This window comes from Balaenoptera physalus (genome assembly GCF_965194825.1).
Source record: "Balaenoptera physalus genome assembly, chromosome: 2".
Taxonomy (NCBI): Eukaryota; Metazoa; Chordata; class Mammalia; order Artiodactyla; family Balaenopteridae; genus Balaenoptera; species Balaenoptera physalus.
This window is the reverse complement of record NC_138883.1, coordinates 159,529,112-159,541,740: the sequence shown is the minus strand read 5'-3', so window position 1 is coordinate 159,541,740 and position 12,629 is coordinate 159,529,112. Positions and strand designations below refer to the sequence as shown.

The 12,629-nt window shown below is 40.0% G+C and overlaps 1 protein-coding gene across 3 annotated transcripts in view; it reads left to right on the top strand.

Annotated features, from left to right (window-relative positions):
* The window catches only part of USP6NL (USP6 N-terminal like), a 155,128-nt gene that overhangs the window by 86,242 nt on the left and 56,257 nt on the right, over positions 1–12,629 (top strand). For 2 of the 3 annotated variants that reach the window (XM_082449713.1, XM_082449715.1), the window contains 2 exons: positions 361–443; positions 8,954–8,993. In XM_082449713.1, the coding sequence (XP_082305839.1) occupies positions 361–443; positions 8,954–8,993 (123 nt within the window). Of the gene's footprint in view, positions 1–360; positions 444–8,953; positions 8,994–12,629 lie in introns of those variants that run through there. The other variant, XM_082449714.1, reaches the window with a different exon arrangement.

The following is a 12,629-nucleotide window of genomic DNA, read 5'->3' as shown; positions in this document are numbered from 1 at the left end:
TTCCCGGACCAGGGCTCAAACCCACGTCCCCTGCATTGGCAGGCAGATTCTTAACCACTGCACCACCAGGGAATCCCTGGCGGTTCATTCTTGAGTGGCTTCTTGTCCTCTGTTGCTCCCTCTTTCCCAGTCTGTTTCTCACAGGAACCCAGGTCTGATCATGGCTTAATGTCTTCCAAAGTTTGTATCAAAGAAATAGTGATTATTGCCAGAAATTTTTTTTAAAGTTAATTAGGGTTGATAATGCCTCAGTTCCAGCTCTTATTTTTAGTAAAAAATAAGTCTTGTTTTTTGTTCTTTTTAAGAAATTATTCAGTTTTATATATTCCCAATAACACCCTTCTTTGTCCCCTACTATAGGGACGAGAAGGTGCAGAGATTGAGCCTTGGGAAGATGCTGATTACCTTGTTTACAAAGTCACGGATAGATTTGGCTTCTTACAGTAAGTTGCATAGTTTGAAAGCTAACTTTTAAAATTATGTTTCTATGGTCTCCTATTTTGTTGATTTTCTTTATTTTTAATAGCATTGCTCTGAATAAGATTCCAGGATTGATCCTGCAACATGCTTTTTTTATTAAATTCCCGGCATTTTTAACCTCTGTGATTGAAATTGAACTATAGTTAAGAATACAGTCTTTAATATTCATTGTGTTTTAGTAAGAACATTAAGTGCAGTGAATGAGTTATATTAATAATTTAGCAGAATTAAGTGGAAATCAATAACACCTTGTATTTCAAAAATAATTATAAAACATTTTATTTTATATAAATGCATTTTAAAAATAATTAGCAGTTAGAACTTTAGTATTGTGCAGCCTAAAAATGAGCAATGAAAAGAAATGCCACTGATCTTCCTTACGGTGGGAAATGTGTTCGTGTTATTGCTTCTCAAAATTAATTCCATTTATCCTGAGTATGTTATGTAAGGAGTCGAGAGAGGTCTAGAGCACTATAAAGTAAAGTAGTTAAAGTGATTTTGACTCTTAAAAACATCCTGAAATGATGTGAATTTGCCTGTTTGGTTCTGGCTTTGTTTAGTAAGATTCCCATGGGCTGGAGACTTTTCTGCATCTCTGTAGTTTGTATGGTTCCATACAATTTAGTGATTAACCTACTACTTATTCACATTTATCCTTTCCCAGTCTCATTTATTATAAAGAGGAAGAAGCCAGGGATTTTTATTTTATGATACATGATTAAATTTTGAAGGAGGAATACAATTTCTTAGGGAGTTCACAGCAGTAACTTTATAGTACTCAGACCTTCTTTTTCCTTTCTGTTTCGTTTTCTTGCATTTAGAAAGTATTTTGTTGTATCATGTTTTTCTCAGGGTAACACAAGCAAACAAACAGAAACAGTTCTGGGAGTTAGAATGTATGCTCTTCTTCTGGCTTTGCTGGTTTCAGTTAACTATTTCACGCCTTATCTGTGAAACAGAAATCATTAACTGCTCTACATACTTAGGGGTACTTGAAGCTTTGAAGAAATAAAATGATAGAATACTACATACAGGTCTAGACAAATGTAAGGTGTCATTATGCTACCTAATGATATCAGCATATCCGAAATGTTCTCCTGTGTGGTTCTAATTAGAAGACTTTGAATTTCAGCAGACCAACAGAGCAGTGTGTAACTGTGATGAAAATACGTTCCTAAGGGAAACCCCCACTTCAGCTTTTTTTTTTTTTTTAAAGTAAATCAAACTTGGCCACAAATGGGACAGGAAATGATTTTACATTTGTGTGGGTTAATGTGCAGATCTGAGGTATGTGAATGCTGTTTGGAAGGACACTTTGAGCATTTAGCACTGTCAAGATCAGTGGGTCCCAAAATCTCCTGCACATTAGAATTAGTTGGAAAATGTTTGTTTGTTTGTTTGTTTGTTTAAATAGATATCTGGGTTGTATCCCAGATTTTGATTCAGAAGGTAGGATACAACTCAGCTGATTTTGACCTCCCCAAGTGTTCGTGATGGGCGCGAACCACTACAAAGGATGTTTTTATCATAAAATGGTCTAATATAGGACAAAATGCATATGAAAAATCCGTGCATTCCAGAAGGGTCTAGGAATTACCTAAATTCTCTTTTCTCATTGCTTAAAACAACTAGGTTCTGGCCCAAGAGCCTAGCCTGTGTCTACAGTCTAAAAATCACACTCAGTTACTCCGTGTTTCTTTTTACCTCTGCTGAGGTCTGTTTGGCTCTAGTGGGAAAAAAAAGCCAGTCAGTGATTTACCTTAATAATATTAGCTAATATTTATTGAGCACTTACTGTGTGCCAGGCACTGTTCTAAGCTCTTAACATGGATTATTTCTCTCAAAACTTCTTTGGGATAGGTACTCTTTTTGTCTTTTTTTAGATGAAACTGAAGCACGAAGAGGTCAAGCAACTTGCCCAGGTTGTGCTCGCAGTAAATGTCGGGTTGGGGAACTGACCATGGCAGCCTCAGGGCAGAGCCTGAGTTCTGACCTTCTGCATTCTATTGCCTCTGTAGTTTTAATAAGAGAAACATCGAAGAAGCTCTTTGAAATGCCTAGAAAGAAAATTAAAGGGGGAAATAAGAGTGCCTAAGGAGAGGGATCTGTTTGAAATGATCCCACTCCTCAGATGGACGCTCCCATAGCTGGTGAGCTCAGCAGTCTTTGAAAACGAAGCCCAACCAGTCCTCATACTGCCCCCCTGAATTTTTTATTAACTCCGTGGTGCAATCCTAAAGCAGGCAGCACAAATAAAAATAATGAAGCATAGAAATGGATTTTAGTGTAGTGTTAGGCTTTATTGAACTTCACCAAAGTCATTGATTTTTGTTAACAGTGCTTCATTTCAGTGAGACACTTTCTCCCAAGGTTGCTGCTGGGGTGTTTTGCGCTATTGAGTAAAGTCACCTGGCCTAGGCATTTTAGACGTTGCTCCCTGTCACACCTTGATCAAGAGTGTTTCTTTCTGCTGTCTTAGTTCTTTGTAATTTCTGATTGGTTCTGTGATAAACATGGGTTTTAAATGTCAACATCAATAAAATGGTACAAAGTAACTTTGCAGCCTTCTCTGAAGGCTGCTGACTTCATATCTAATTACAGTTTTTGTAACTTAAATTACTTGTTATGATATGTGGAGAAGGATGACAGTAATTAACAAATACAGTATAGGACTAACTTGGTTTTATAACAGATTTCACAATAAATATAAAAACTGTTGCCAAACCAGCCTGGCGTGATGCTGGAACAGGGCCGTCTTTGTTTAGTGCGCAGAAATGGGGAGCTGTCCCTAGCTGCATGCCTGTGATGGACTTGTATCTGGAGAATGGAGAAATCGAGCTTATTTAAGAACTTAGAGAACTTTCAGTACTTGAACTTTCAACACTTTTTTCAAAAATAGTCACTGTTAGTCTGCTCGACAAAGAATGCTTGGTATTTGGATAATGATAGATAATGCTTTTAGGCCACAAGTTATTAATAGAAGAATTAGAAGGAAATTGTTTCAAAAATAAAGATAAAATTAATACCAAGCTTCAGATTTTTCAACTACTTATCAAAATGTGTATATTTATAAAATTTAGCACATTGTCTGTAGTTTAGTGTGACTATATAAATATTTGTAAGCCAGAATAATGGTGTTTTTGTTTCTAAAGAATATCTGTTTTAATAACGAGGCCTTGAGAACTCTTTCTACCCATCCAATAATTTTGACTAGAGTAAATCTAAACTTAGGCAAAATTTGCTACAAAATGGGAAATAAAATTTAGTCAGTATATTGAATAACTGATTTTCACAAGTTAACATTTATGTTTCCAAATGAAAGTTTATCTCATAGTTACAGAAATACTCTGTTTGAGCTATTGAGAAATTACAAGCACATACACTCTAATTAGTAATTCTTTTAAGCTTAATAGCAGATAAAAGAAAATAGATCCAGGTAAGGTCCCTGTGTTTCCAGTGATGGCTACGTTGTTGTTTTTACTTTGTGTATTTCTACAAGGCATAGCTTCTTGCTGTCAGCTTGGTGTTTTCTTTAAGCAGTCTCTAGGTGCCTCTTTCCATTAGACGACGAACCTTCGTTTTCTAAAGCAGGGGTAGGCAAACATTTTCTGTAAAGAGGCAGATATTAAATACATTTTGGCTTTGCGGGCCATATGGTTTTTGTTACAGCTATTCAACTCTACCATGGTAGCATGAAAACAACCATAGACAATATATAAATGAGCATGGTGGTGTTCCAGTAAAACTTCATTTACAAAAACAGGCCGATGGCCAGGTTTCATTCAGGGACTGTCGTTTGCTGATCTAAAGGAACACTGCACTCACCCAGATTTTGGTCTTCCCTTTCCTCTACTTGGAGGATATTTAGGTGGCAAGGTAAAGATGCATACATGAATGCAGGCATGCGTTCATCCTTCCCTTCACACATTCATTCAGCAACATTAGTACACTCCTGCAGCGTGCCAGCCATGGTGCCTGAGGCTGCCACAGTGTTTTACCTGTGTATCTATACATTGTGTATAGCTCTTGATAAGGCACAGTTCCCTGTTTTCTCTTTGGAAGGCTGTGAAAGAGTGTATGCCAACACAGAGACTTGAAGAGGAAAAGTTCTTTGGAGATCAGTGGAGCACATAGCAGATTTTGTATGAAAGATTTTAGAAATGGAGCAGTAATGCAAGAAAATTCATGAATGGACCACATTCTATCTATGAGGTCTTAAGACTTTATAAAATTCAACATCCATTCAGGATAAAAACTCATAACAAAATGAATATGGAGTGAATGTACCTCAACATAATAAAAGCTACATGACAGGCTTGCAGCTAACATCATGCTCAATGATGAAAAACTGAAAGCTTTTCCTCTAAGATGAGGAACAAGACAAGGGTGCCCACTCTCACCTCTTTTATTGAACATAATATTGGAAGTCCTAGCCAGAGCAATTAGGCAAGAAAAAGAAATAAAACACATCTAAATTGGAAGGAAAGAAGTAAAACCGGCTCCATTTGCAGATGATATGTCTGTCTATATAGTCTCTAAAGACTCCACTAAATGTTGGAACTAATAAACGGATTCAGTAAAGCTGTAAGATATACAATCAGCATACAAAAACCAGTTGTATGTCTATACCCTGGTAACAAACTATCAGAAAGAAATTAAGAAAACAGTCTCATTTACAATTGCATCAAAAAGAGTAAAATACCTAGGAATCAAGTTAACCAAGGAGGTGAAAGACCTGTACACTGAAAACTGTAAGACATTGATGAAATATAAGTAGACACAAATAAATGGAAGGATATTCCATGCTCATGGATTGGAAGAATTAATATTGTTAAAATGTCCATACTTCCCAAAGCAATCTACAGATTTAATGCAGTTTTCATCAAAATTCCAATGGCATGTTTCGCAGAAATAGAACAGTCAATTATAAAATTTGTGTGGAACCACAGAAGCCCCAGAATAGCCACAGCAATCTGGAGAAAGAAGAACAAAGCTGGAGGCATCATGCTTCCTGATTTCAAACTCTATTACAAGTTATAGTAATCAAAACAGTATGGTACTGACGTGAAAACAGACACATAGATCTGTTAGAGTCCGTGCATATGTGGTCAATTAATTTATAACAAAGGAACCAAGAATATACAATGGGGAAGGACAGTCTCTTCAGTAAATGGTGTTGGGAAAACTGGACAGCTACATGCAAAAGAATGAAATTGGACCACTATGTTATACCATACCCAAAAATCAAGTCAAAATGGATTAAAGACTTGAACATAAGACCTGAAACCATGAAACTCCTAGAAGAAAAATTAGGTGGTAACCTCCTTGTCATTGGTCTTGGTGATGATTTTTTGGATTTGACACCAAAAGCAAAGGCAACAAAAGTAAAAACAAACACAAACAACCAACAAGTGGGACTACATCAAGCTAAAAAGTTTCTGCTTAGCAAAGGAAACCATGAAGAAAATGAAAAGGCAGCCTACTGAATGGGAGAAGAGATTTGCAAATCATGTATCTGATAAGGCAGGGGTCCCCAACCCCCCATCTGCGGACTGGTACCAGTCTGTGGCCTATTAGGAACCGGGCCACACAGCAGGAGGTGAGTGGCAGGCGAGTGAGCAAAGCTTCATCTGCTGCTCCCCATCGCTCGCATTACCACCTGAACCAATCCCCCCACCACCGTCTGTGAAAAATTGTCTTTGACGAAACCGGTCCCTGGTGCCAAAAAGGTTGGGGACCGCTGTGATAAGGGATTAATATCCAAAATATACAAAAAACTTATACAACTCTAGCCAAAAAAGCCCTCCAAACAGTCCAATAAAAAAATGGGCAGAGGATCTGAATAGGTATTTTTCTAAAGAAGATGGCCAACAGGTACATGAAAATGTGTTCAGCATCACTAATCATCAGGCAAATGCAAATCAAAACCACAGTGAGATATCACTTTGCTCCCGTTAGAATGAATATCATCAAAAAGACAAGAAATAACAAGTTTTGCAAAGATGTGGAGAAAAGGGAACCCTTGTACACTGTTGGTGGGAATGTAAATTGGTATAGCCACTATGGAAAATAGTATGGAGTTTCTTCAAAAAATTAAAAATAGAACTACCGTCTGATCTAGCAATTTCACTTCCGGGTATGTATCTGAAGGAAATGAAAACACTAACTCAGAAAGGTATCTGTACCCACCATGTTCATTGCAGCATTATTCTCAATAGCCAAGACATGAAACAACCTAAGCATCCATCAATGGATGAATGGATATGTGGTGAATATATTCAGTGGAATATTATTCAGCCGTAAAAAAGAAGGAAATTCTGCCATTAGTAACAACATGGGTGGACCTTAAAGGCATTATACTCAGTGAAATAAGTCAGGGAAAGACAAATGCTGTATGATCTCACTTACATGTGAAATGTAAAAAAAAGAAAAACCCAAACTCATACATATAGAGAACATACTGGTGGTTGCCAGAGGCAGGGGTAGGACCCGCCCGGCACAGACCATGTAGCCTGAGCAGATGATTCGCACCATTCCATTCCACAGACGTGTGCAAAACTTGGTTCTGATTCAGTGCTGAGAACAGGCACAGTTAGGTCTGTTAGTCTTGTTTAGTGAATAGGAGGACACTGAAGAACTTGTCCTGTGGTGGCAGCCAGAGTTGGCACTTCATTTGCAGGTAGGAATGTTCAGTGTTCAGTGTTAGGTCAGTATCTGCTCAAATCAGCTGCACAGAAGGTTGCTCTTGCCCAGGGCAGCCCAGCCCACTCACCCCAGAAATACCATCGTTGGTACACACAGAGGTTGCCAGATGTTCTTATTCTTTCAAGATGCCCTTGCTGACCTAATCACCTAGCAAGTACATTCCAGTAGTGTTGACCTGGAATCAACACTGGACCTGGAAGGCCTGTCAAGGCCTTCTTCTGCCAGTACATGAAGAATGGACTGGTGCCATTCATGCACCGCTGGTAATTCATGCATTACTAGTAATCAGGATTACAAATCAGCAGGGAAAGTTAGACTAAGAGCATAACAAAAGCTATTTAAAAAAAAAAAAAAAAGGTGAGTAGGCACTTCAAAAAAAAGAAACTTATATTTAATCCTCAGATATTCTTTTTCTTGAGAATTGGTTTCTTAGCCTGTTTTTCATATACTCTTGCACAATCTGAAGATAGATACTTATCTAAGTTTGAACCCACTGGGTTAGATAGTGCTGAACATCTCTGTATTAGGATAAGTGATGGCGTCTGAGTGAAAATGTTAGTTTTCTTATCTGTGAAATGAGGGGGTTGGACTATCTCTCTGAGATCTCTTTTGGCTCTTACACCTTTTGGTCAGTTTCATTGCTGTAGCTTCATGCTTCACCTAAGGACTCTTCAGAGTAGCAAAAGAGGGCTTTTGAAAACGTTGGACTCTTGAATACTAACATATTATACTCTTAAAAGTGTTATTATCTGGTGTCAATAGAAACTAAGGGAAGAATATGGATAATTCTTGTCAAAACATCAGTACTACTGATAGAGCAACTCAAAGCACATAGCACTGTTTACAGATAGTACATTGTTTTCATATTACTGACAATTCAAGAGTCTCAGAATGTTTTATATTGGAGGTGGTATCACAAAATTAACTGTATCAGAGAAATGGATTTGATCTTTTATTATATTTACATTTTTAAATATTATTCCCATTGAAGTTTCGACAAATGAAGCTTTCCTTATTTACAGAATAAAAGTTGAAGTTTTCTTTTTAATTCATAAATCCATGGGAGGCAGTTTTATTTCCTTATACTAATTTTTTTTGAACAATCATTTGTTACAGGCTGTAGTTGAAGACAGAAAGTGGAGGTGATGGTCTAGGGTAGAGGTTGGCAAACTATGGCCTGTAGGCCAAATCCAGCTCACCACCTATTTTTGTAAACGTTTTATGGGAACAAAACCACACTGTATTTACATGCTGTCAGTATCTGCTTTCACAGTACGACATCAAAGTTGAGTATTATGAAAAACACTGTGTGGCCCACAAAGCCTAAAATATTTACTATTCGATATTTACCTTTGCAGGAAAAGGTTGTTGACTCCTGGACTGGAGCAGTGTTGTCCAGTAGAACTTTCTGCAGCGGTGCAAGTGTTCTCACTATATCTGCACTGTTCAGTGTGGTAGCTGGACCATGGCTAGTGAGGCTCATAACTGAAATTTTAATTTTATTTCATTTTAATTTACATTTAAAATTAAGCAGCCACCTGTGACTAGAGATGACTGGATTGGACAGAGTGTGTCTAGAGATTTGAAGACGGGGGACGTGGTGACAGAATAGCTCATTGTTTTATGTTAAATTTGGTAGAATGGAAGCTTGTGTAGCTCTTGAGATGATAAATAAATGGTTGTACGTCGTGTTTACCTACAGGTTTATAATTTTTTAAAAGTTTGCTCTGGTTTCAACTATTTCACGTCCACTGTTTTTCCTCTGCAGCGAAGAGGAGCTCCCATATCATAACGCAGCTATGGAACGGGTAAGTCCAGCTCTGCGTTTGTTTACAGTTACCGGGGAATTACGTTCATCAGAGGAATAAAACCTGCCACCTTTGTGATTGTGAGTGCCGTGTTATATGTCAGTGCTGCAGTCATCGTTAGAATTTGACCCTCATGTTTCTTACTGTAAGAAAGTAATTAAATTAATGATGAAATAATTTTACATTTTATGGAACTTCTGATAGGTACTTGGAAAAAAGGAGAGGTAGGCGTTAGCAGAGAGTGCATTGTGGACGTGCCTCTCAAGCACCGTGTGGCTCCTGAAGCCGTGGTCCAGACCAGCAGCTCTTTGGAACATAACTGTGCCATGAGCTTTTAATCACATTTTCCACAGACAACACCAAAAAGAGTTTGCTGTAGTCAAATGAGTACATTTGCATTTTAAAGACTTAGAAGTCTTATATATAGTAAACTCATCAGTTTTTTTGTAACTCAGTGGTTCCCCTTTCTTCATTACACTTGGCTGGGGAGCTGGCTCCATAGCTGGGCGTGCACGAGAACCAGCGACTGAATGTTTAAGGCTGCTCAGAGCCTCCCTCCCCCTCTCCATTGTTTTACGTACCTAAAAATGAATTGTAGAATTTATGAATTGAGAGGGAGGCTATTGATCGGGGGGATTATTCTCAGTTTGTTTATGTTTGATGGGGGAAGGAGGTGGGTTTCAGACAGTGTAGGTAAAATTGGAATTGGAATTTGAAAAATATTTTAGAAAATCTTTCTAAAATAAAAATTTCCTGAAAATTAGAACTGTAGCATAACTCAGGATAAAAAGTGCCATTTTACATATACCGTGTAGAGAGCCCTATAGGTACTTCCTGCGGTTAAATTCTCTTGTGACTGCCTGATTCTCTCTGTGTCATAACCTTGATATTTGGGCAAAGAAATTTCTTTCTCTTAATAAAGCTGTATTACTGCTTAGCAACTATATATCAAGCACGGGTCTAGAACCGAGGCCATAGCCTGGAATATCAGGATCAAATACGTCATGGTTTCTGCTCTGAGAGGCTGGTTGTTCATCCAGTGACTAGAGGCGGGTCAGGTGAGGCAGCAGTGGGAAATGGTAGTGGCTTTCAGGGGCGTGGTGTTTGCCACGTGCCCTGGCAGTGGTGCTGGTGGAGAAGGCAGGCCCCTGCGGCCCAGGGAGGCAGGAGAAGGAAGTGATGGCGCTTTCTACCAGTTCTGCTCCTGGTGAACTTCTACCAGACCACTTGGAAATGGGCACACAGGGATTTGCTTGTGTCCACTCTCTGGCCATTCTCTCTCTGTTAGTGCCCTGACTTAGCTAATCCGTGGACCCTCTGGATCCCACAACTGTTATGTCTTCATTCCCCTCTCTTCCCAGCTCAGCTCTGCCACAGGCTGGGCCCACCCCCTCCCCACCTCCTGCCCACTTCTCCTGGGCTGAACTTTGTGTCTCTGCAGCGCCTGCACCTGAGCGGCTCAGTGTAACTGGGAAAAGACTCCCAACTGGGATGACTGGTTTTACTTTACATCCATGATCACAAACCTCAGCTGGATGTTTATGCTGCCTGGACATCATACCGTTTCCTCCTAGTGAATTTCTGCTCCCATTTTAACCAGTGCAGCTTCCTATTCCCTCTCAAACCTCCAGTACCTCCTTCTCTGGCCTGGCCCAGCCGATGTGCTTGCTTCGTGTTTCTTATTTCTTATCTCTGCACTGTCACACCAAGTAGTCAGTTCCCAGTGACCCACCCGCGCACGTGATGCGGTCGCGTAGCCTCTCTCTCTCACACGTTCCCATTTCTTGGCCTTCAGAACCCCGTACTCTCTGCATATTTTTCTTTCCTCACTGGCTGCTCTTTCTCCATTTCCTCCACTTGTTCCTTCTCATCTCACGACTTTATCCTGAGCCCATGGCTCAGGCCTGGAACTTCTCTTTCCTGTCTGGATCTCCTCCTCGGTCATCTCATCTAGTCTTTTGGCTTTAAATGCCAACCCCCAGACTGTGTGTGCATTTCAGTGTCTAGACTTGGTGTCTGACTTACTCCATACACTCAGATGTCTAATAAATGTCCAAACTGGGGTTTCTGTTATTCTCTTCAAATCCATCTGTGAACAAGCTTCCCATCTCATCCAGTGGGAGCGCCACCCTTCCAGGTTTCAGTCTAAAAACTTCTGAGTTGTGTTTGAGCATCCCCACACCTCATGTGTCAGCTCGGCCTTCAGCGTGTGTCCAGAGTCTGATGACTTCTCAGCATCCCCGCTTCTGCTGCCTGGTCTGCTGGAACCTTTCTTGTGGGGCTTCCAGCTCCTTGCTTCTGCTAGTGTCCCCTGTCTGTTCACCACACGAGCCGGAATGATCCTGTTAAAATAAGAGAGAGCATGTCACTCTTGATGGGAACATCCTGCCTGCTCTCCAGCTTGTCCACAGTAAAAGGGAAGGTCCTTAGAATGATCTCAGAGCCCCGTGTGACTGGTTTCCGTGAGTCTCTCCTCTCTTGCTCCCATCTCTTGCTCACCCACCGGCCTCCTCAGTGTTCCCCGACTAGCCCGCCATGTTCCCTCTTTTAGGCTTTTGCCTGGCTGCCTCCTTTCCTGGGGAGCCCCCTCCTCCTCCCCCCAAGAGCTACAGGGCGCGGCCTCTCATCTCCTCCAGGTATTTACTGTATGACGCCGCCTTCGGAATAAGACCCTCCCTGGCATCTCAGATCTTACGTTGGGAACTCCCTCCCCCCTGCATGTCAACTATCCCCCTCCCTCCTTTGTTCCTCTCTTTAGAACTAACACTGTTTCACTTACTCAGTATTTTACTTATATCTTTATTTTGTCTGTTTCCTCACTAGGATGTAATCTCTAGGAGGGGGGATTTCATCTGCTTTGTTCACTGTTGTATCCCCAGAACCTAGAGCAGGGCACATAGCACGTGCTTAATAAATGGTGGCTGAGTGAACGACCAGGTGAACATAAAGACTGCGGTATGTCATTAAACATGCAAATTTAAAGGTTGGCGGAGCTTGTCCTTTGAAATGTTGACAATGTGCTTTATTTGAGAAATGAGGGAGAGATGAGTTGGAAGGTATCTTTTAACAAAAGATATCCATATTTGGCAGAATAAAAATCTGACAACCCACTATTGACTTTTCTCTCCAATGCCACCTCTCTTCCCCTTTCAAAACGAATTCCTGGTCCAGAAAATTCAGACATGTGGGAACCAGTAGTGTAGATGATTCAAGAAATGTGACAGTGAAGGAAAGAAGAAATATGAGACAAAACCTAGTTGGAGAATGCATGCTTGAAGGAGGTTGTTTGTCTTTAATTTTTTTTTTAAGAGATTTGCCTGTACAGTAAAAGACCTCTTATCCAATGCAAATAAAGTTATAATTAATGGATTGTTTACTCTAAAGAGTTTAATATAATAGGAAATCACTCTGAAATGATATGCACACCTTAATAATTTAACATAAGACATAGTTTTATATTCCCTTGTCAGTCTTTTACTGGGAGCAGGGGTCCTGAGGTTGCTGACTGAGACTCCGTCCTACCCTTGTCTATAAACTGCACTCGTATTGTGTGGCCCAATTGGTTTCTTTAAAGTGGAATGAGAACTTTAGACACATGCAAAGCAGTCTGAGGCTGGAAACTTTTTAGTTTTCAGG